A 25,373-nucleotide genomic window follows, 5' to 3' on the forward strand; every position below is an offset into this window, starting at 1 on the left:
GTTTCAGGAAAAAGGCATCTCTCCTAATGAGGAAAACAAAGAAACAGAAATTTCTCACAAACCTTTCCTTCCCATCACATTTCTTTAGGAGAGCTGGGGAGTGTGTGGGTGAAATAAGCATCAGGGAGGAGACAAACAAGGTTTGGAATACTTCCCTGATCTGCCCAAGAACTGTTGTAGATCATTATTAAACATGAGATGTTGGAATGCAAATTTAATCCTATTTCATAGTCTCTTAAGATAGCTGTTTACAAGTCAGAAAGAATTACCTTTTGAAGTTTCTTATCCCTCCCTACTCAGTTCTAACTAGTTGCCTATTTTGCTTAGCTTCAGTACGGTTCAGTGTAGTGAATCCCATCTGAATGTTATACACCTTGCTTAACCTTTTCATTGCATAGTGGTTAGTAAAGATAAACTGTCCTCGTGGTTTGATCATGTGGATTCTTAAACAGTAGTAAAAAAACAGAAATATTTTTGTACAATTAAATAGGGTCTCTGTGAGCTCTGTCTCTGCTGAACTGTATGCAGTACAAGAGAGAAGGTAGTTTCAACTTATTTGGATCTTTCTGGCATGCTACTTTTAATAGTATGTTCTGTTTGGATAGATTGTATGCTATAAAACCTAAAACTAAAACGGGCCAAGGTATTTTGGGTGTTTGTAGGCAGGCACACTTATTAATTTCTTCTGGAAATGTATTTATGCTAATTTTGCTTTGAAACAAAAAATACATCAATTTGAGAATATTTATGTTCAAGATTGTTCTGTAATTTCCATACTAAAAAACCATGCAGCTCCTGCTTGACTTGAACCGCAGAAATGTCTAGAACACAAAGATGAGATAGTCTAAAAGATGTATCATGGCTGAGGTGCTTGTGAGAGCTTACTCTCCTTGAAAGCATTTAAAAAATAAGCTGTCTGTATTTTATTGTTGACTTTTTGCCCGTGCTAGCATGAGCAAAGAAAGAAAAAGAATAATAAACTGATGTTCAGCTGTTAACACCAAGCTGTTTCTAAGCAGAAATTTGAACATTGATCTGGTGTTTCTGAAAAAAAGAAGGCATTTTCACTTGGTGACTTTCCTTTAGGCAAACCTGTTGTGATTTGTGGTGATTTCTGGAGCTGCCTCAGGCAAATGCCAAATATTCTCAAATGTTCTAAGTGGAAGTGCAGAATAAAAATGTTGTGTGGAGGAAAACCTAGCTGTGTAAACCTACAGGTTTCATGTAGTATCCTGGAAGCGTCTTCTATAGTGGGATCAATGGGCTGAGGCCAGTTGTATGAAGTTCAACAAGGCAAAGTGCTGGGTCCTGCACTTGGGTCACAACAACCCCATGAAATGCTACAGGCTTGGGGAAGAGCAGCTGAAAAGCTGCTGGGCAGAAAAGGACCTGAGGATTCTGACTGACAGCTGCTGAACCTGAGCCAGTTTGTGCCGAGGCAGCTAAGGCCAATGGCAACTATCAGCAGTAGTGTGGCCAGCAGGACAATGGATATCATCATCCCCCTGTACTCAGCACTGGTGAGGCCGCACCTCAAATCCTGTATTCAGTTGTGGGCTCCTCACTACAAGGAAGACATTGAGGTGCTGGAGCATGTCCGAAGAAGGCAATGGACCTGGTGAAGGGTTTAGAGCACAGCTCCCATGAGGAGTGGCTGAGGTAACCGGGGTTTAGTCTGAAGAAGGCTCGTGGGGGGATCTTACCACTCTCTACAACTACCTGAAAGAGGTTTTAGCAAGGTGGGTGTTGGTCTCTTCTGCCAAGTATCAAGCAGTAGGATAGGAGGAAATGGCCTAAAGTTGCTCCAGGGGAGGTTTTGATTTGATATTAGGAAAAACTTTTTCACTTAAAGGGTTTTCAAGCATTGGAACAGGCTGCCCAGGGAAATAGTGGAGTCATCATCCCTGTAGGTGTGCTAGATGTGTAGACATAATGCTTAGAGACCTGGTTTAGTGGTGGACTTGGCAGCTGTTGGTTAACAGCTGAACTTGATGATCTGAAAGGTCTTTTCTAACATAATTCTATGATTTCCACTGCTTCAGCTGGAATTTTCTTTCCAGAAACTTGAAGATCTCCCCCTTGAGGTGTTTTACTTGTTATTCAGCTGGCACTCTCATGTTTATTAATCCCATTCCCTAAGGTGACACAGAATTCATTTTTAATAAACATGCCTGTTAATGCAGACAGTACCTTAGTCTTTAGGGAAGACTGCTACACTATGTGAAGAAGACTTGTGTCGATGGTGGGAGGGGAAGCAGCTGATGTGAGCTATCTTTTGTTGGTTTTCCTTTTTTAAAGGTCTCCATTTGCTCTAAGGTCTGGTGTTATGATCTTCAGTCTAGAGAGAGGGAACCTTTTTTTCTAGATAAGTGGGCACAGAAACTAAAGGAAAACATTCCTGAAACATTTTCCCAACATTGTTATTTCTTAAGTAACTGTGACTCCCTGTATATTAGAGCCCAGGTTAATACAGAAACTCTATGATCTGACTATGAAGATTAATAACCTTTGGGAAATTAAAAATGTAACACCTTCTTTACGAAGGTAAGGTAACAGCATTACGAAAGAAGATTGATTAAAAACAAGTTGAAAGCAGGTTGTGATTGGAATATCATGGTAATAATCTGCTGGCAATGGGAATACAGAAATATGGTAAATAATCAGACTCCATTCTTTTTGGCTCAGTACCATATTCTGCAGCAAAAGCCAATTTTTAATGCTATCTTCCTCCTAGCCACTGTTACTGGGAGAGGAATCTTTTGCTTTCTAATTGTGTGTGTGTATATATATATATATAACTAGTTTGGTTTGATGAAGTTTTTCTTTGTGATTTTTTTGAATTTTAGCAGAAAAGCCATGAATATTTTCACATGCCAGTTTATGCAGATTTAAGCTCAGCATAGAATTGCAGTTATTTATCAATATAAGTGATTTTGATGTTATCATTGTTAGTGAAAGAAAAGTGTTATCACTGCTTTTTGTTTGTGAATGTTTTATAGTTCCTAGGCTATGGAAATAACAAGTAGGTAAAAAGCAAAATGAGGGGGATTTTAAATCTTTTGAACAATAAGTAGGAGATAATGCACAATATTCTAAGTGAAGCAATGTACTGTCAAAGAGATGAGTTCTTTGCTAGTTAAGGGTGAGCTCTTCAACAGCATTCTTAAATGGCAGTTGAAGAGAAATTATGAAAAATAAAGCATTTTGTAAACATTTCAGATATATGTAACACTTAGTAATAGCTTGAAAAGTAGCATTTAATTTCTGGATAACAGACTCTAATACTTTCTGGTTTACTTCCCTGGTATTTCTGTATGAGTCAGCTTTGAAATCCATATACTATAACAGAAAGAAAGCCTTTTCTATTTTTGATTCATAAATATGACAAATCGGCTTTGTTTTGTATGGTGCCTGTTGGTGCATTTTATCCTCAGACAAACAATGGGTTATATGTGTTAACCCATTCGCTTTGGTGGGTTAAATAATGGTTATAAAGTTGAAGAGCCCTGGCACAAGAGTCTTTTATTTTTTTGAGAAGGAAAGTTGAGAGAGCAATGCTTTCAGGTAGTGTTTGCTGTGGAAAGAGGAAAAATGGAACAAAAAAGTTCTTGAGGACTGTTTTTTCAAGAAGGCACTGCTGGAGCAAAAGTCATTTGAGGAGCACTGGTTATAGATCCCCATGGACAAAACAGGTGCCCAGAGCATTGGGAATGAGTGGCCTTAAGTGACTGTATTTTACCATATATGTTTGTTGATACTTATTCAGCTTTACAGAGAAATGCATTTGGTGGTACTGCAGATAGTAATTGAGAGCTTGGATATCTTGCTTTGCAATGAAGAAAAGAGTCAAGCACAGACAAAAGATTTCTCATTTTTAAGTCTTGAAGCAGCTTGTAACTTTCCCAACACAGCTCCGGTCATCTGGAGCTGCTCTTCTGAGTTGTGTTTAAAAACTGCCCTTTTTCCCCTTCCCCAGGAGCCCTAGTAAGTACCAATAAGTACATGGCATCCATTACAAAGCATCTTTCATTGGACCAGACAAAATCAGTATGCTAAATAGGAGCCTCACAGAATAGGAAAGATCCCTTCAATGTCCAGCTGCATCCATCACTACAGAGACAGCACTGGCATATTGTAGCTTAGTGTTTTGGCTTTGAAATCATATAGCACAAAAGGAGTAAGATATCTTCTGTCCTGAGGTCATTTTCCGTATTAATGGTCAAAAAGGAAAATCTGACCATGTGAGCTGAAAAGACTGTGATTGTAAAGGTGCCTAAAAAACAGACACAGCAATTACCGCATTGTCACCGGTTTCCCAGAACTGAAGAGGTATTCATAGGATTTTTTCACTATTGACTTCCAAAGTCTGATTTGTAATCATGGCAAACTAACGTGTGCTTTTATAATATGACAGATCACATCAGGAAAATCTGCTTGGGTAAGTGTTCGCAAACTCTGTACCCACTTATGGAGGAGTGACCTGGGAGTGTCACTCAGGAGGAAATTAATATGTTTGAACACTAGTTATTTGGATGTCACCAATGTCCGCTCCCAGACAATGTAATTTTATCTGCAGCTGTAAAAGATATAGCTGCAGTTTCATGATGTTTGATGAGAAAATGAACATGAGCCAGCAGTGTGCGCTCACAGCCCAGAAAGCCAACTGTATCCTGGGCTGCATCAAAAGGAGCGTGACCAGCAGGTCGAAGGAGGTGATCCTGCCCCTCTACTCTGCTCTCGTGAGACCTCACTTGGAGTATTGTGTGCAGTTCTAGTGTCCTCAACATAAAAAGGACATGGAACTGTTGGAACAAGTCCAGAGGAGGGCCACGAGGATGATCAGGGGACTGGAGCACCTCCCGTATGAAGAGAGACTGAGAAAGTTGGTGCTGTTCAGCCTGGAGAAGAGAAGGCTGCGTGGAGACCTCATAGCAGCCTTCCAGTATCTGAAGGGGGCCTACAGAGATGCTGGGAATGCACTATTCATTAGGGACTGTAGTGACAGGACAAAGGGTAATGGGTTCAAACTTAAACGGGATATTTAGACTGGATATAAGGAAGAAATTCTTTACTGTGAGGGTGGTGAGATGCTGGAATGGGTTGCACAGGGAAGTTGTGAATGTTCCATCCCTGGCAGTGTTCAAGGCCAGGTTGGATGAAGCCTTGGGTGATACGATTTAGTGTGAGGTGTCCCTGCCCATGGTGGGGGGGTTTGAACTAGATGATCTTAAGGTCCTTTCCAACCCTAACTATTCTATGATTCTAAGACATTTGCCTTTATGCCAGCTTAGCTGCAAGCAAAACTACCCATTTGTGCAGTGGTTATACTTTTAAAATAGAAATGTTGATAAATATGTAAACGTCTGCATCTTCTACCTGACTTTACCATCAAACTTCTTTACCTTCTTACCTCCTCTGGATCTCTGAAAGTACTCATCCGTTTCTAAGATTGGAGTTTACATTTCTAATCGTTTAAATTAGCTGAACTTCTTGTGAGGCTTGAGTCATACAAAAACTTGTAGTACAGCAGAAGTGTAAAAAACAGTATTTGTGTGGCTTTCAGAGCTTATATTGTGAATTGCATACCTGAGGTTGTCTAACAGGCAAATAATTTCATAGCCATAATAAGGATGTGATTTAATAGCTTGTTGCATGTGGAGTTCTTCTTAAAGTCTGGTGCTGTACTACCACAGAGCCATCCCCTGGATACTCAGCCTCAGAGCTGTTCAAAATGGAACAGTTAACAAAGCACTTGCTGAGTGCACACTAGTACCACTGTTACTGCATCACCCTTTAGTAGCCTGGGTTTTCATAGGAATGTGACACTGTTGTTGCTTCAGTATTGTCCTGGGTTCAGCAGTAGCAGTCATTTTTTCTCCTTGGTAGCTGGTGCAGTGCTGTGTTTTGACTTTCGATCTGGGAATGGTGTTGATAGCACTTATGTTTGTAGTTATTGCTCAAATGTTTACTCTGGCCAAGGACTTTGTGAGTCGCATGCTCTGCCAGGGAAGGAGGTGAGGCCGGGAAGAAGCAGAGACAGGACACCCCATCCAAACTAGCCAAAGAGGTATTCCATACCATAGCACGTCATGCTTGGGGAGGTAACTGGGAGTTGGCTGGAAGGGCTCGGGCTTGCTCTCTTCCGGGTTGGACTTGTTTCGGCGGATGGTATCGTATTCTCTCCCCTTGTTTATTTCCTCTATCATTGTTTTTATTGGTGGTAGCAATAGTGATTTGTGTTATACCTTAGTTACTGGACTGCTCTTGTTGCAACCTGTGGGAGTTGCACTCCTTCAGTTCTCCTCCTCATCCCTCCGGGAGTGGTGAGGGGGTTTGGGGTGGTGAGAGGGAGACTGTGGTTGGGTTTTAAACCACGACAAGTATTAAAAGATCTGCAGGGCTTAGATTGAGTGGTAGCCTCCTGCATTTCAACCAGTGGTCCCTGCCTTCATTCCCTATAGGTAACTCCAGACTCTGATTTTGCTTTAACTTACTTTTATTTGGCTTAGCAAATTGCTTGTTTGGGTTTTTTGGAAGTGTGTAACTTACAAAGCACTATCGCCCTGCAGGGTTTCAGCTATAGTTTGGTTTTACGTAATTTGTTGAAAAATGTTTTTTTTTTTTTCTTAATTGGATAAGGATGCTATTAATAGACTTTCCCTTTTTAGAACTGGAGAATGCCCAGAAAGCCTTTTTCTCACACTTTCTGAATACAAATTTACTTCTAAATTGAGACCAAACATGGAAGAATGTAGAATGTTAGGTGAATAATTTTTGTAGTTCTGAGCAGATGGAAACAATATAAAATGAGAAAAATAAAAAAGAATTAGTCCTGACAATCATTGCTGTTTGGTTCTTCCAGTGCTCAAGTTAGTGTTTTGAAATTGTCCATGAACTATGCAAATAAGTTGGTGGGAAGTGACTGAGGAAAGCAAGCCTACGATCAGTAGCTTTAAATTAGCTTGTACCAACGGGTTCTTCCACTGGGAAATTTTCAGGGAGTTTTCAAATCAGAAAAGGTTAAAAGCTATTGATATAAGAGTTTAATAATGTTCCATTTATTTTTTACATAGTTCTAGCTTGTTTCACTTCAAACACTTAAAAAAATAGTTGTATGACATTTACTGTTTTAAAATAACTGTTTTACAAAGATGCATTACACTGATGTCTCTGATTCACAGTGATTCACTGTGGGCAGGTGATCATTTTATGTCTTCAGTGGAAGCCAGTTGTGCTTGGAGCATAGATGTTATCCTAGTGCTGTCCTGACAATGTTATGTCTAGCTCTTGTTTTTGCATCTTTAGTCTATAAAAATTGTCTAAATGTAGAGATGAAATCTGCATGACATGAAAAAGCTGGAAACACTGAAATTAGTGCTTCCCACTGTTTGAAAATTTATCTCCTAAAACACTGGATGACAACAGCATCTGCTGGTACAAGTAAGCAGTGGAGAATGACGCTAAATTCCACATCTGTGCTGTTACACTCAAAATATTTTTATGTGCAAAGATGAAACACAATTTGTATCTAAAGGCAAGAAGTTGTTGTTATTGTAATCAAAGTCTTTACTGTTTAATCCAGGAGTTATTGCTTGTTGAAATCTAATAACAGGAAAAGGAAGGACGCTTCTGTACAGGGGGAGATCTCAATAGATAACAATACAGTTAAAATTGTTGAACACACAAAGTGTCTATCTCTTTATCGTGCTATAATGCACGCTCTTCCCTAGCTCCTTAAGGTCCTGATGTGGTTTCATGCTGGTGGTGGGGATGTGGAGATGTTTTAGCAATTGTCAGTATCTAAAGGACCTTAGATGCTGATAGGAGGTATACAACGTTCCTTGTTACAAGGTTATATAGTGACAGGACAAGGAAGAATGGCTTTGCAGTGAAAGAGGGTAGCTTTAGATTAGGTATTAGGAAGAAATTCTTCACTGTCAGAGCGGTGAGGCCCTGGCAGAGGTTGCCCAGAGAAGTTGTGGCTGCCTCGTCCATGGCAGTGTTCAAGGCCAAGCTGGGTGTGGCTTTGAGCAACCTGGGCTAGTGGAGGGTGTTCCTACTCATGCAAGGGGGGTTTGGACTAGATGATCTTTGAAGGTCCCTTCCAACTCAAACTACTCTATGATTCTATGTTGATAGTTTCTTCTTCTTCACTCTAGGACTCACTTGGGATCATTTACATGCTTGCTAACAAGATATTAAACTTGACTCTTTCTTTTTTGGTTTGCAGCTCAACGTTACATCAAAATTTACTAAATGTGGTACCTTACATACATGTTAGATACTATTTATTTGTTCTGTTTATTATCCTTAAATTAAGTTTTGTCCACCTCAAGTCTGCCATTCTTTACTTAACTATGGGTGAGCTGTCTCTGAGTGTCAGCTCTGTACCTGTTCTTTATCCTTTGCTTGTATTCCTCTCTATCCTGTGTCTCCAGTTCTTAAGGCCTCTGCTATCATACCAGGCCTGTATTTTTCTACACAATATTATTGTGTTAGAGTTGTAAAATGATGGATGGTTCCATACAAAGATAAACAAGAGTAAAAACCGTTTAGCCACAGACATCTGGGCAGTTAGAAAAATTGTTGTTACAATCAAACCAAGTTTAATTGCAGGCTAAAACAAAGTTACAGGCAGATAGAGAAAAGTTCAGGCAAAGCAAGCCTGAAAAGCCTAAGTCCTCAGAGTTCGCAAGCTCCACTACAAGGCTTATGGCCTAGTGTTGGCAGTATGGTATTACAGAGCTATAGGGTAACGGTGCTGCAAGGGCCCATGGTGAATTCTGGTAACACTTTAGCTGTCATGTTACCACTCTCTGTTAAATATGGAGGTCTGGATGTGTATGCCCAGCTCAAAAAATTCCTAGGTGCTTATGAGGTGAATCTAGGAGTACTAACCTGGAGATGCCTCACAAAATACCAGTACTGCTCATTATACTCTTTTTCTCAGACTAGCACTGCCTGCTGTCATAGAGAGCTCTAGGCTTGAGTAACATTTTTGCTTCCACCCAGCCTTCATATTTAGCTTTTGATCCCTGCATTTTGCCAGAAGGCAGTGGATATAGAAAAGTGTGCCCACACTGAGATGCAGTTCAGGATCTTAGTTTAACCTGTTGCTGAAAGTGGCATTGATGAGATGGTGGACTATAAATTTGTGTGGCTGAAAAGAAGGTACTTGTTCTCATCTGGGCTGGAAGAGCAAGATGGGTAGTCGTGGGCAGAAATATAATCTCTGCTGCCTTGCTTTGGAGGTTTGACTACTGAGGTAGGCAGCATGCTTATGAATTTCTGATAAGGTGTGGTGGGAGGCACCAGGAGTTAACGGGAGAAGTCGGCATCACTGTTGCTCGCCTTCAGCATGCAAAAATTGAGAGTCAAATATATCAGTCATGAGAGTGAGTTAGTCATGAACTTTAAGAACAGAAAGTAATTTGGGATGCGTCCTTCACATTTTCAACCTTTTCTATATCCATGCAAAATTTGTTTTTAAAAAAAGTGAGATTCAGATAAACTTGGCCTGTAGTAACACACCAGTTTTATGAAGCATGCTAGTGTTTGGAGAATTGACAAAATACTGACATTTAAGCTCATAGTTTTAAGCCCTGAGTGCTGCAAAGAACTCAGCGCTAATATATGCCCTTTGGCCTTGCATATCATTTATATCTTTTTGTGATTGTTGCTACCATCTCTGCAGCAGTTGCTATTTTTAAAAATAAACTTTTGAAGCCCACTAAACTATGTCAGTTCTAAAGACTGATCGCTACTAGTACAGTACAAACGAACCAGTAGATTGTAGTTGCAGCTATTTGAAAACTGTTTTTCAAAGCCCTGGACTCCAGAAATCCCGTACCCTATAGGAATCTTGTTTTTTCTCTGGATTTTGGACTGAATGTTTGTTACATTTGGTCTGTTAGCAGATGAGAGTGAGTGAAAACAATGTTGTTATAGTGGAATGAAATGCTGCACACTGCAGCTACACAAATACTTGCTACCTTTTCTGTCTGAACAGGCCCCCTTAACCTGTAATATGTTAGACTAAGGAGTAATGAACCTTCTAAGTAAGTACCCACAATATTTTTTTTGTCCACAGATGTTCATTTATCATCTCATTTTACACATTAAACCAATCAGAGTAGTAGAAATACCTTTAGTTACTCCTTCCAAAGTTTATTTTATCTTTGTCTTTTATGTCTTAGAGCTAGGATCATAGTATCTATTGCAAGACATTTATTTTGTAATAGCTTCTTTCTTCAATCACACTTCAACAAAGAATATAGTATTTCAGAGAGGCTGAGGGTCAAAGATGGGGAACTTCATGGGAATTTTCACAAGTAGAGGACAGTTGTTGAAATATGATATTCTAATAGAAAGCTGCCAATTGTGCATTGGAGAATGATTTACAATTGAATTTGTGGAGACAGTTCAGCGATATTTGGCCTTATTTCCTCTTATGAGGTCACTTCAAAGACATGTGAGACACATGATCTTTTTTGTAGGTCATGTACTTTATTTATTCCAGTTTTGTACCAGCGATTTAGGTCTTTTAAATTCAGCATTCAAGTATGACAAGTTTCAATGTATTTTCCAGTATGTTTTCAAATGACCCATGTCGGTCAATACTGTAATTTTTCTTGCATGGCTGTGTTTCAGTAGCTCTGCTACAAGTTAAGAATCCATTTGGTAAATGATACTGTAGTGGTAGGACAAGGGGCAATGGGTTTAAACTTAAACAGTGGAGGTTCGGGATAGGTATAAGGAAGTTCTTTACTGTGAGGGTTCTGAGGCACTGGAATGGGTTGCCCAAAGAAGTGGTAAATGCTCCATCCCTGGCAGTGTTCAAGGCCAGGTCGTATAGTCTGGGACAACGTGGTTTAGTGTGAGGTGTCCCTGCCCATGGCGGGGGGTTGGAGCTAGATGATCATAAGGTCCTTTCCAACCCTAACCATTCTATGATTCTGTGATTGTCAGGTCCTATCAGCAAAAGTTCAGTTTATACTTCATGTGGACTTTGCTTTTTACAAGTGTGGTGAAATGTACCTTCTCTCACAATTAAGTTTATTCCTTGTTAAAAACACTAGGAAGATATGTTGATCAGCAGAGATAATTGGCATGTGGTCCCATTACAGCTTTCTATGAACTGTTTCACTGGGCCTTGTTTACATATTCCTATTTCCTGTTTCTTACGTAAATTATAGATGTACTCTCTGCTGCTGATAATTCTCATCAGCTTAGCCACTAAAATAAAACCATCGTTGTTGAAGTATAGAAATGTTGGTTTCTCTGAACTCTTAACCTGTCTTTTCTGAAGAGCATCAGTTGTGACCTGCAATGGACAGATGGTGACACTGTGAAAATTTACTTTTTAATGTTTTCTGGCTTTGTTGGGAAATGAAATTGTGGCTTCCTTTTCTGAGAGAGAGGGGTCTGCAGCAGTTCCTTGCCTATAGCAGAAGCACTTAGGCAAATTGGTGTATCTCAGACACTGTCACTTGATTTCCCACTTCCCTTTCTTGCTGGCCTTGATCAGAATACAGCTGCTGTAAGTGTCTTGTAAAGGACAGAGGGAGTGTATACGTATTTGTGTGTACATGTGGGAGGGAGGTATCGGGTGCAGGGAAAAACTGGGACAGCAGATGTGCATCTGTTGACCCGGAGTGCTCCTGCTGCACTGGGCAATGCAAACACAGGGTAACATAGTCCCTTTAGTCATCCTGAGTCTGCTGTTGCTCCTTCCCAGTATTTTTGCTCCTGAATTTTTGAATGTATAAATGTTTTTGAGTATATAAATGCAGCCCATCTTGCTCAAGACCCACTCAGGAATAGCTTTATTTCTTCTTTCAATGTCTGTCTTGAGGCATAGCTGATGGCTGGCAGGTGATGACCAATGTGTTTTGCTCTGTTTAGTCTCGAGTCCTACCACTTCTTGAGAAGCAGCTTAACAATTCATCCTTCCTCAAATCCAGCAGCTCTACTCCCTTTTGGCTGTCATCTCGGCTCACATCTGCCCTTTTTTCCTGCTGATGGAGAACCTTTTGTGAAACTCCATAGTTTCTCCTCACAACTTGGGCAAGAAAGCAAACCAACTGTTGGGGGTCTTTGGCCCAGATCCTAGGAATCTGGACAGGGTTTTCTGGATGGGTTTGAAGTCTTTGACAGGGCCAGCACAGTGGGGTCTGCATGTTGTCTAAACAAGATTGTCAAGGAAAACACTTTCAGAAACTGGCAAGATACTGGTGCAGCACACACACGCATACACACCCCCATTGTATCTTACAGGGTGATGTTACTGTTAAGTCACAGGGTTGGACTGGCATGAAAAAGGATTCCTTTCACTGGGACAGTTGTCCCACCAAGGCATTGAAATGGGAGCAGTGGGAAGCATAGACTATTGTTGCCCTGTGTGGTGCTGGATTCTTATCCCACCACTTGTTTACATGACTCCAGAAAGGAATCCAGGAAAGAGCCTTGCAGTCAACATCTTGGCCTGCAACAACTCCCTCTCCCATCAATTAGAAAGATCAGGGTAAACTGATTTTATTTTCTAGGAATTAAATAATTTGATTTTCTATGAATTAAAAATGAAAATAACACAAAGGGATCAGATATCTGGAACCAAGAAATAATTATTTCATTTGAAAAGACATCTGGTTTTGTGGCCATTAGACATAGCTTAGGCATGCACTGTATAAGAAAAAGAAGTGTATAGATCAGGAATACACACACAAAACACAGTTCAGGAATAAAAATGATGGAGAAATATGCATCTTTTTAAGCAAGCTTATATTATAGTATAAGACTTCAGTTTTGCTGTGCTGCCTAAATCATGGTAATATTTATTTTAAATTTTCTAAATACTTGACACGGTTTCATTTTCTGAGTCAGTTGTGTCTTGTTGGAAACATGTATGTTAGAGAAAGAATTCACTCATTGCTCACTTGTCCTTGGGTGCTGTTACGTACATTTAAATTTAGATAAACGTTTTAAACTGTAAGCATGGGAATCACAGCAAGACAGACCAGTGCCACATAGAAATGAAGAGTGCTTGGGAGATTTTCCCATTGTGCTTGTGACACAATGGAACATTCCTTCTGTGTGGGAAAATGTAGTGTCAGAAAAGTAAACAAATGTTTAAACTGTGACCCTGGAGCACAGTCCTGTTGCATAGGTGAAGCACAATGGTTCTGGAGCATTGTGATCCCATCAGACACTTAGAGGACCGTGCTGACAGTAGCATGTGATTCCAGTAATTCCCTAGACTTTTTGTTGTAATCCAAACTTGACCAAAACTTCTGATTACAGATGTAGTGAACCTGAAACTATTCAGTGCTTTTATTCTTTTGTGTCATCTGTGGTCCCACTCTCTCATTGCCTGTATGTTGCAGGATATTTTACTGCCGTCTGTCTGTAACCAACAGCAGTATGTGTGTCTGGGTCATCTCCATTTCAGGTCATAAACTGTTCGGGATTTTTTTGTTGAGGGTTTTCTTTTTCTAACTTTGTTTCTCTGCCCCAGCCCTTCCTGCAGCAGGAGGAGCTCAGAGACAGGGTTAAGCTCTTTTTTTTTCTGGTTAGAGCAATGCTCTTTCTGTGCTGTGAGTGTCATGGTTATGATGAAAGAGTGCTTGACAAGAGGCAGGCTGTAGGATTGTGATCAAAGGGCCATCAAATTCAGAAATGTGTTTCCAGTCCAAAGTCCTCAACGTCCCCAGCCCTTGTGGGCTTTTCCATATCTGTATAGGCAGTGTGAGAACCTCGGGTCATAAGGAAAGTCAACCCATGCTCAGGAAACTTCACCTCAGTGTACCCAGCATGTTTCTTGTGAAGAGGGTAAAGATTAATCGAGGATAAAGACCATTTGTAAGATGTTTCAGTTTCTGTTGGTAAACAACAGAGGAAGCTGAGACGGCTGGACTTCAAACTGCTCTCATTTTCCATGGCACTGTGTTGTGCTCAGCTTGATGAAAGCTGTTATACAAAGTGAAACAGAGCTGTTAATTTTCTTTTTTAGTCAGTAAATGTGTGTGTTACAAATGCTCACTTCCACCTGTGGGTGTACATATTTTTGCACTCATAGGAGGAGTACAAGAGAAATAGAAGTGTTGTGATGACAAATGAGTTTAAAACAATGTCTCATTAAGTTAAGAATGCTAATTCTGTTTCAGTTGTGAATATAGACAAATAGTCTTAATTTGCACAAAGAACTAAGTGGCCTAAATTACCATGTTCTATTAAAAGTACTCAAATGCATTAAAGAGATAAAATTAGGTTTTTAGATTACATGAGTTTGCTAAAGTTCATAGCAGGAAAGGATAAAAAGAAAGTGTGTGACTTACACGTTTTTCTGTGCGGGAGAGGGTAGACAGGAAAGCAAAGAGAAAGCAAGCTACTTTCTGCTGCTCAAATGACCTTTTATCTAAATATCACTGAAAGGTTGCATTTGGATATTCCATGCTGTACAAATACATTCATTGTGTCTTGCAGTAGCTTATTTCATTTTCTTGTGGAAGATTTTTCCCTGTTCTTGCTGAGGTTACCCACTTGCTCAGGATACTCAGGAGGGCTTTGGAGAGTGGCAAGAAGACTCTTTTGGGCAAACTTATATTTTTGTCCTTCGTAATCAAGATTATGGTCCTTGGGAGAGGGAGACATTCAGCCAGCTTGTGAGGGGAACTTAGACTTAAGGAGTAGACTGAGAGGGGGAAATAAAGGCTCTTTGCTGACAGACTAGCACCTGTCCAAGTATGTTTTTGGAGGGGAAGTAGTTTCAGTGGGAGGCAAAGATCTGTATTGGATGCTGGCACCACTTGCTTTATTTTGACTTCCCAAATGACATGGTAAGGGATATGTCCTATATCGTGGAGTGACTGGAGTGAAACTGCTGTCAGCCTATGGATCTGCAGTAGACACAGTCCGTGTTGCCATCTCCATGAGTTTGGTTGGAGGGAAGAATCTTACTCAAGATGTTTGTGCTGGTTTTGACTGGGATAGAGTTAATTAAGGGCTGAACCCAGCACTGATGACACAGAGATGTTTCCATTATTGCTGAGCAGTGTTACGCCAGAGTCAAGGTTTTTTCTGCTGCTCACACCACCCCACCAGCAAGTAGGCTGCTGGTACACAAGGAGCTGGGAGGGGACACAGCCAGAACAGCTGACCCAAAGACCAAAGGGATTTCCCACACCATATGGCATCATGCTCAGCTCATAAAGCTGGGGGAAGAAGAAGGAAACAGGGGACATTCAGAATGATGGCATTTGCCTTTCCAAGTATCTGTTAAGCATGACAGAGCCCTGCTTTCCTGGAGATGGCTGAACTCCTGCCTGCTGATGGGACGTGGTGAATTAATTCTTATTTTGCTTTACCTATTAGAATGACTTTTATCACAAGCTGTGTGTTTTCTCACTTTTGCCTGTCTGATTTTCTCCTCATCCCACCAGGGGGGAGTGAGCTAGCAGCTCTGTGGGGCTTGGTTGCCTGCTGGGGTTAAACCAGGGCAGTATCAAGCTCATGGCTCTGAGCTTTGCTGCTGTTGTGATCTGTGTGAGATTCAGGACATTCAGTCTCTCATTAAATGAGACAGAAAAGTGAAGTGCTTCTGACACTGGGGAATTAAAAAGAAAACTCTTAATTGGTGTCAGTCTTAGCAGGCTTTTATTGGAACCTGTGTCCTTTGAGCTGATGATCTGCCCTTGAGCTGCCTCTTCAGCCATGATTGATAGGGTTGATCCAGACATTCACTTCAGACCCTGAAGCATGTAATAAAGTTCCTTGCATCTTCTTTGAAATTGCTGTTGGAGATGGAATGCTGGAATTGCTGGAAGATTGGTCTTGAGCCAACGTGGCAAGTCTTGTATCACTACCGAGGTTTTCTGTGGTTAAAGGTAAAAATTTGTAAGGTTCAGAGAGGGAACCTTACAGTCCAGTGAGTCCTGAGAGTGGTAAAACTAACTGCAGTTCAGTAAGTACCTCACAACTACTTTTGCCACTCCCTTTTGGAGGTGATGGTGAACTTGTAGTAGGATTGTATCCCCATTTTTAAAGCAGCATTAAAGAGGCTGCCACACTCTCCCTTTCTCTTACCCTCTTCATGTAGATGTATCAGTAACATTTAGTATTCTGCTGCTGTGGCATTTTCTGAGCCCAGAGCAGTGTGGCAGTAGGAAAGTCTTAAAGTAAACTTTGATTTAGTCTATACTTGGAGTAGCCTCTTTCTCCTGCTTATTGATGTGTGAATTGGAAAAGTCTTGTTTCTTACGGTTGTAAAATGAGTGTCAAAAAAGTGGGTGTTGAAGTGAACAAAGGTTTGATCTCACTTGACATGTTTGTTTCAAGGAGTAGTTTGGTAGGAAATTTGTTTTTTCCAAGAAGGGAACAGACCGGAGAGAACAGAAATGAGAATATTAGCTGGTATTTAGATACAACCTAATCATTAAGGGGTTATTTTGAGGCTGAGATGATAATTGTGTTTGCTTGAGATTTTTTAAGCAGAGTGAGACCAAATGTCTGAAACTTCCAGGCCTGTAGGATGTGAGGCCATGCAGCTGAATAGTGACATTTGCTTCACATGGCCAACCGCCAGGACTGAAGGCAGCAGGCCAGAAGTGGCATCTGATGAAGATCTTTTCTTGTGATTATTAGCTTTTGTACTAATAGAGCACCCAATAAATATTTACATAATAGAAGTGAGCCTTGTTCAGAAGCCTTTTCTGCGCAATGAAAGTGACCATTGGGGGTCAACAGCAGCTTTTCATACTTCTGTTGAAGCCACAGTTGAAAACTGGGCTTGCAGCAAAACTTCATGAAGTGCAAAGTTGCACACATTTCCAGTGTCCACTGTCTGTAGTATTAGTAAGGGCAAAGCCAAAGACTATGTGTTGATGTACCATTCCATCTTCAGGATAGGGTTTGTTTGGACGTGAATTACATCAGCCTTTGGGATTGCTGGCTGTGGAACTGGAACCAGTGTTTGGTACCATCTAAGGGAGCTACCCAGTATGTTAATATTACCTTTCTTTTGCTAGGAATCCTACCTCCACCTGTTATAAAGTTGTAACTGTTGAAATGTTTGGAATTCAAGAGAGTGGTCAGAGCACCTGTCAGTTGGGTCATGTCAGTCTGTGCAGTGAACAGAGGGAATTCACCCATGCTGAGCTGGCACAACTGTGTGAGGGATCCAGTTTGCCCAGATGCAGCATCAGGCCTAACCTAGTCACCTAAATGCTTTCTATAGTTATTGAGAGGAGGAGAGGTACTTTCTTGTGCTGATTCATCCCACCTACCTTGGAAAACTGACTCATTCTCTGAAAGTGCCTATGTCTCACTATTGACTATGTAGAGACCCTGGGCAGTGAGCTGAGATCAGATACCTGCCTCCTGTGCAGTTTAGGTGAGATAAAAGACATTTCTATAAGTGATAAGAGCTTATACCTATGTTCTTAAGTAGTCTTGGGTAATTGGTAGGGCTGGTGATTAAATTAAAAAGCTCAGACTGGACTTCCCCATCTCTTTATTGTAGTATGGCATACATGGAAGGTCTTAGGTGTATCCTATTAATGTATATGTATTTGAATGAGATGGTACTACTAGCAATTCCAAACCTTCAGTTAACCCATAGTAGATTTAAAAATAATTCACTTTTCCTGTATGATTATTGGTAGCTGTTCAGAGGAGCCTACCTCACATAGTAATTTCACTCAATGGAGAGAAAGCCCTACATCTTCATCTCTTGAACTTCTGTGGTTTGACACAGAATCTTTTCTCCTGACAGTGGTTATAGCTCTTCCAAGCAGCAATATTTTGTACGTTTAACTATAGAAAAGCAAGCATAGTAACAAGTCTCATACTCAAGATATCATATACATTCCTTTTTAATAGCACCAAGCCTTTCAGTAAGCATGTTAGCATATGTTTCTTACAGCTATTCTACCCACTCAGCAAATGCTGACCTGAAGACCTTTTTTGTATAACTTTATTTCTTTGTGCTCTTGCTCTGACTGGCTATTGCTATGTTTAGTGAGGTTCAGCAGAGGATCATAGTCTTTGTTTTTTCATTTTCAGTAAACATTAATGTGAGAGCTATTAATCAGAAGTTAAATTTACAGTTAATCTGAGAATGGTACCTGCCTGTTTGTTGTGATTTATGCTGTATAAAAAGATTTATTATTTATGCTGATTATTTTGTTAATTTTTTTAGATGTGGACTTAACTGATGATACACAAAGTCCCTCCACGCATGAAGAAAAGAGCCCTCTGTAAGTATGATCAGTGTAAGTTGAAAATTATCATCAGGCAAGAAATTAATATTGCCATTTAAATGAATAGTTGAGAACTTAGCCTTGAAAATTTATTATGCTCAGTAAAACTTAAATGGAAATAGTTTCAAAGCAAATACCTGACCCTATATTAACTTCTCAAGGATTTACCCTTTTTAAGGTTGTCAGCAACTACAGACATTCTAGCCGAAAAACATCTGGACTCTTTAACCTAACTGCTCCCTGACCTGTACCTATGTGAACTGCTAGTTATTCTTTAATTAAGATATCTGTAGGATTTTGGGGAAGGAGCTATAGCATCCTGTCTAAATTTCTGCAAGCACGTTTTGTAGATATTCTGTTTCATTAGTCTTCTGTTTTATTAGGTTAGGTTTAATGGGCTTGCAAACCATGAAACACTACATTACCTAAAGAACAAACCAAGGAAAACTAACTGCTGGAAGAAGAAAAAAATAATTAGGAGAATGGAAAGACTTGGAAACTGGCAAATCATTTTGATGGAAGTTTTATTTGACCAAATCTTAGGACATTCGGTACTATTCGTGAAAGATCAGTGGCTCACTAGCCATTTAACCACTTGAGAGAGATTGAACCTTGGAACAACCAGGTTGCCCAGGGGCATTACCGCCAGTGTCTAAAATCAACTGGACACAGTCTTGAGCAACTTGCTCTAGATGATGCTGCTTTTGAGCAGGGGGCTTGGATTAGACGAACTCGAGAGATCCCTTCCAAGCTCAGTTGTTCTGTGATTATGTACGAATTGGAAAACTGCCTGCTGTAATTTTTTGTCTGTCATTATTTATATCTGTAAGCAGAGTCTTGTTTTCTGTGCTGCCACTGAGTTGCAAAGCTTTTAGGGATGGGATGTTCAGAGCTGTCAATTTCTGCTTCTTCCACTCAAGAGTTCTCTCTTTTCATATTTCATAGAATCACAGAATAGTTAGGGTTGGAAAAGACCTTAAGATCATCTAGTTCAAACCCCTCTGCCATGGGCAGGGACACCTCACACTAAACCATATCACCCAAGGCTTCATCCAACCTGGCCTTGAACACTGCTAGGGATGGAGCATTCACGACTTCCCTGTGCAACGCATTCCAGTACCTCACCACCCTAACAGTAAAGAATTTCTTCCTTATATCCAATCTAAATTTCCCCTGTTTAAGTTTGAACCCATTACCCCTTGTCCTGTCACTACAGTCCCTAATGAATAGTCCCTCATCAGCATCCCTGTAGGCCCCCTTCAGATACTGGAAGGCTGCTATGAGGTCTCCACGCAGCCTTCTCTTCTCCAGGCTGATCCAACAGTTCCATGTCCTTTTTATGTTGAGGACACCGGAACTGCACACAATAGACCAAGTGGGGTCTCACGAGAGCAGAGTAGAGGGGCAGGATCACCTCCTTCGACCTGCTGGTCAAGCTCCTTTTGATGCAGCCCAGGATACAGTTGGCTTTCTGGGCTGCGAGTGCACACTGAAGCTGGCTCATGTTCATTTTCTCATTGACCAACACCCCCAAGTCCTTCTCTGCAGGGCTGCTCTGAATTTCCTTTTTGTCCAACCTGTAGCTCTGCCTGGGATTGCTCCGATCCAGGTGTAGGACCTTGCACTTGTCATGGTTAAACTTCATGAGGTTGGCATCAGCCCACCTCACAAGTGTGTAATGGTCCCTCTGGATGGCATCCTTTCCCTCCAGCATATCAATCGAACCACACAGCTTGGTGTCATTATACTGTATAAAGCTGAGTTGAATCACCAAGTCAAATTATTTGTTCTGACTGGCAACAGACTGACCTATCTAGTGGATGCAGCTGAAATTCCTTCCTCCCTGCAATGAGCTTGTCATTTATAACTTATTCCTAAGCTCATGTAGCATCATTCCATCCCAACACACCCAGTCAGTTGCCAGCACCTATAATAAATACTCTGAGCAATGTAGTAATATTCTAGCCGCTCCAGCCACTGAGCTGGCTTCATTTGGAGCTCGGATCAGATGCCTCTATACAAATGCCCGTAGCATGGGGAATAAACAAGAGGAATTAGAGATGTGGGCACATCTACGTGGCTATGATATAATAGGCATCACCAAAACATGGTGGGATGGCTCCTTTGACTGGAGTGTTGGAATGGAGGGTTATAGGCTTTTTAGAAAAGACAGGCCCGGTAGGAGGTGAGGGGGAGTTGCCCTTTATGTTAGGGATAGGCTGGAGAGTATGGAACTCTGTCTGGGGACAGGTGATCAGTTAACAGAAAGTTTGTGGGTCAGGGTTAAGGGGAAATCGGTGATGGGACACATTACTGTGGGGATATGTTACAGACCACCTGATCAAGAGGAACCTGTGGATGAAGCCTCTACAGACAAATAGGAAAAGCCTCACGCTCACAGGCCCTTGTTCTCATGGGGGACTTCAACCACCCTGACATCTGTTGGGGCAACGGTACGTCCCGGCACAAGCAATCCAGGAGGTTTCTCGATTGTGTGGAAGACAACTTCCTTCTGCAAGCAATAAAGGAGCCGACGAGGAGAGGTGCCCTGCTTGACCTCGTGCTCACCAACAAGGAAGGGCTCTTTGGAAATGTGACTCTCCAGGGAAGTCTTGGATGCAGTGATCACGAGATGGCCGAATTTGAGGTCCTCAAGACAGTGAGAAGAGCGTGCAGTAAGCTCACTGCCCTGGACTTCAAGAGAGCAGACTTTGGCCTCTTCAGGAACCTGCTTAGCAAGGTTCCATGGGATATAGCCCTAGAGGGCAAGGGGGCCCAAGACTGTTGGTTAACATTCAAGGATCACCTGCTACAAGCTCAGGAGTGTTGCATCCCGACTAAAAGGAAATGCAGCAGGAGGGCCAGGAGACCTCCTTGGATGGATAAGGAGCTGCTGAGAAAAATTCACAGGAAAAAAGAGGCTTATAAAAGGTGGAAACAAGGATAGGCAGCCTGGGATGAATACAGGGATCTTGTCAGGGTAGTTAGGGACTTCCTGACGACTGGAAAAAGGGAAATATAACCCCCATTTTCAAGAAGGGGAAAATGGATGACCCGGGGAATTACAGACCAGTAAGTCTCACCTCTGCCTGGCAAAATCTGGGAGCAGATTCTCTTGGAAGGCATGCTAGGGCACATAAAAAAGAGAAAGGTGCTTGGTGACAGCCAGCATGGCTTTACTAGGGGAAAATCCTGCTTGACCAATTTGGTGGCCTTCTATGACGGGGCTACAAAAGTGATGGACAGGGGTGGAGCAGTTGACGTCATCTACCTGGACTTGTGCAAAGCGTTCGACACTGTCCCACATGACATCCTTGTCTCTAAATTGGAGTGTCATCAATTTGATAGGTGGACCACTTGGTGGATAAAGAACTGGCTGGATGGTCGCACTCAGAGAGTTGTGGTCAATGGTTCAATGTCCGATTGGAGACCAGTAACGAGTGGTGTCCCTCAGGGATCGGTGTTGGGACCAGCCTTGTTTAACATCTTTGTCGCTGACATGGACAATGGAATTGAGTGCGCCCTCAGCAAGTTTGCCGATGACACCAAGCTGTGTGGTTCTGTTGATACACTAGAGGGAAGGAATGCCATCCAGAGGGACATTGACACACTTGTGAGATGGGCTGATGCCAACCTCATGAAGTTTAACCATGCCAAGTGCAAGGTCCTACACCTGGGTGGGAGCAATCCCAGGCACAGCTACAGGTTGGGCAAAAAGGAAATTCATGGTAGTCCTGCGGAGAAGGACTTGGGGGTGTTGGTCAATGAGAAAATGAACATGAGCCAGCTTCAGTGTGCACTCGCAGCCCAGAAAGCCAACTGTATCCTGGGCTGCATCAAAAGGAGCTTGACCAGCAGGTCGAAGGAGGTGATCCTGCCCCTTTACTCTGTTCTCGTGAGACCCCACTTGGTCTATTGTGTGCAGTTCTGGTGTCCTCAACATAAAAAGGACATGGAACTGTTGGATCAAGTCCAGAGGAGGGCCACGAGGATGATCAGGGGACTGGAGCACCTCCTGTATGAAGACAGGCTGAGAAAGTTGGTGCTGTTCAGCCTGGAGAAGAGAAGGCTGCGTGGAGACCTCCTAGCAGCTTTCCAGTATCTGAAGGGGCCTACAAATATGCTGGGAATGCACTATTCATTAGGGACTGTAGTGATAGGACAAGGGGTAATGGGTTGAAACTTAAACAGGGGAGGTTTAGACTGGATATAAGGAAGAAATTCTTTACTGTTAGGGTGGTGAGGTACTGGAATGGGTTGCACAGGGAAGTCGTGAATGCTCCATCCCTAGCAGTGTTCAAGACCAGGTTGGATGAAGCCTTGGGTGATACGATTTAGTGTGAGGTGTCCCTGCCCATGGCAGGGGTGTTGGAACTAGATGACCTTGAGGTCCTTTCCAATCCTAACTATTCTATGATTCTATGTAGATGACTAGGTTTTGTTTAGTTCAGTTGTCAGAGGTGCTTAATCTGCATCTGAATTTCAGATGAATTTCAGTGAACCAGTGCTAGTTAAGAAGATACTTGAGTTCTTGTGGAGAGGAGAATATTCTTTTCAAATCCTCCAGAGGGAGATACTGACTAATTAAATTCAGAGACTTAAGTTAGGCAGTTAGAGTATTCCTTTGGAGGACTTCAGTTTTGAAACACCCATTTTAAACACAAGTAAAAGCTAGGCGCTTTATTTAATTAGAATGCATCTTGCCCATCGTTAGGTCCATCAACCTGAAAGGAAAAGGAATACACTCCCATTATGCAGCATGGTTCAAATACTGTAAAATAAATGAGGGGCTCCTGTGAAGAAGGTATTAGTCATTGTATTACTACCTTTCAGGTTTATCAGATTTTACTCCTAGTCTCATTTCCTGAATGAATGGAGTTTGTCAAGATAGTATGAAATGAATACTGAAGTTCCGCAACTGCAATGCTAGTGTGGCTGTCAGAAGGAACGTTCAAATTTATCAGCCAAACCAAAAGCACCACATATAACAATGTAACAAAATTTGTTATATGCTTTGTGTTTCTTTGCTATCATAACATTTCACTTTATAGGAATTGTGAAGGGAAGAGCAGCTGTCATGGATGTCTGTAAAGCAGTAAAATTTTGGGTGAAGGAAAAGCACAGCCACTGCCATGTGCCACATCAGCAGGCATCCCTTTTTACTTTCTATCACCATCCCAGAATTTCAGCCTTGCTCTGATCCAGTAGGTTTGATTTATAGTTTTCAACATCCCTACATGGCAGTAGAGCCTAGAACAACACAGTGTGTGGACACTAACAACATTTCCTACCCTTTTGTTCTGTTCTGCTGACCCATTGTCCCTTTGTCCTTATCCCTTGTCCTACCTCTGCAGACAGAGTCCCCATCTGATGAATTTACTTGTGTTCCCCTGGGATTATGAAAACCAGGAAACTTCATTAAGGATGGTTTAATAACTTAGACAAAGGAGAAGAGCAGCTGGTCTGTTAACGAGTCTCTCAACCCCCATTCTCTGACAGAAGAGCCTTTCTTTACATGTGGTACAGTCTTCAACAATTTGCAGTAAAATGCTACAGATGCTCGGCTCATGCAAATTGAGTTACTGTGCATTTAATCTGCCTTGAGCGTTTTATTTGAATGACCTGAGGCAATTTTATGGCCCTAAGTTTGCTGCTGTTAGAAAACCAGTAGCTGATAGTGACCTAAAATGTTGGCATGTTTTTTTCTCTCTTTATTGCTTAGTGTGGTAATGTTAGAGGAATAGCAATTGGAGACAACCTGCTGCACTCTGCTACCCTGTAAGACAAACATCAGTAAAGCCAAGCGGCAAGAAAAGAAGGGTTCTTCATGACAAAATGACAGCAAGAGAACACAGTCCCCGCCATGGTGCAAAATCCCGCACTGTGCAACGGGCCTCCACCATTGATGTCACCTCTGAAATGCTAGGCCTTTCTCTGACAGGTATGTACCTTCTTGTCAGCTATTGTTCTGTTGCTCCTTTTAGAATTCTACTCTGTACTAGCATTGGTTATTTTCTTTTAATCCCTGAAGATTTAGATATGGCTGGTTAGCAGGGGGGAATTATAATAAAAAAATAAAAAAACTTAAACTTACCATTTTTAAAATAGACAAAACATTAAAATTTGAAAGGGGAGAAAATAAGAAATTAAATGAGATTTTGTGCAGTTATGTTTATCAGTCAAAAATAAGAAACAGGAAGACAAAACAATGAAAGAATTCCAAGGTCTAGGAAGAGTTTTGGCAACCTCCTTGTCTGACATTGTATAAAATTTTCAAGAGAGTTGAGGGAGCTGAGAATTTTCTCCCTTTTATGGTGAGTAAATTGGGATTTGTAACCCCCAGAGGCCTTCATTGATTAGTGAGAGAGACAGGTACTTTCAAACTTTTCCCTGTTTACTGATCACAGAGGAGATGTAGCTGATTTTGTAATTTGGAGTAAATTGTGGCTCAGACACTAAGTGGCTTTAATCCTGTTGTTTTTTACTGACCTTCTGCATGTTATACTCCCATATTCCAAATGCATAGTTCTACATATTTTAACATGTTTTATAAAATGAGGTCATCTCAGGTTTCTCAGATAATTTTAGATACCACAGATTAGCTAATAAGTATTTTAAATACCAGTCATGGCTCATTCAATTAAAAATACAATTTTTTTCCTATAAAATTGAATTTCTTTCTCTGCATGACTGCAACTTCAGGAAAGGATTCACTTGACAGCAGTGTTTGGCTAATCTTGTGTTAATTTTTCTGATTTACAGGAAACATTCAGGATCCAGATGAACCCATTTTAGAGTTCAGTTTAGGTAGGCTTAGTGATTTTTATGCTAATTTTGATGTTCCATGCCATTGAGTATATGTGCGGTTTTGTACTTGTTGATTTTGAAGTGCTTTTCATATAGTAAGAATTGAAACTTTGATTTTTATGGAAATGTGGTACAGTTTCCTTGCTGCCTGAACAGTATCTTTTGATAAGCAGCCAGCAGCTCTTGAAAGTCTGTAATTAAAAAAGCTGTCCTATAAAATTTAAAATATTTGCTATATGTATGTAATTTGTAAATGTTTGGTTTTTTATGTGAAGGTACTGTCAAGCTGTCTTCAGCCTCAGTATATCAGCA

At 41.2% G+C, this 25,373-nt stretch overlaps 1 protein-coding gene across 12 annotated transcripts in view; it reads left to right on the forward strand.

Moving 5' to 3' along the window:
- The window catches only part of INPP4A (inositol polyphosphate-4-phosphatase type I A), a 129,068-nt gene that overhangs the window by 56,879 nt on the left and 46,816 nt on the right, over positions 1–25,373 (forward strand). For 11 of the 12 annotated variants that reach the window (XM_031050971.2, XM_031050977.2, XM_031050974.2 and 8 more), the window contains exons 3-5: positions 18,194–18,251; positions 23,977–24,195; positions 25,017–25,061. In XM_031050971.2, the coding sequence (XP_030906831.2) occupies positions 24,090–24,195; positions 25,017–25,061 (151 nt within the window). In that variant the 5' untranslated portion in view covers positions 18,194–18,251; positions 23,977–24,089. Of the gene's footprint in view, positions 1–18,193; positions 18,267–23,976; positions 24,196–25,016; positions 25,062–25,373 lie in introns of all 12 variants that reach the window. The other variant, XM_031050973.2, reaches the window with a different exon arrangement.

The sequence above is a fragment of the Melopsittacus undulatus genome, chromosome 2 (genome assembly GCF_012275295.1).
Source record: "Melopsittacus undulatus isolate bMelUnd1 chromosome 2, bMelUnd1.mat.Z, whole genome shotgun sequence".
NCBI classification, from domain to species: Eukaryota; Metazoa; Chordata; class Aves; order Psittaciformes; family Psittaculidae; genus Melopsittacus; species Melopsittacus undulatus.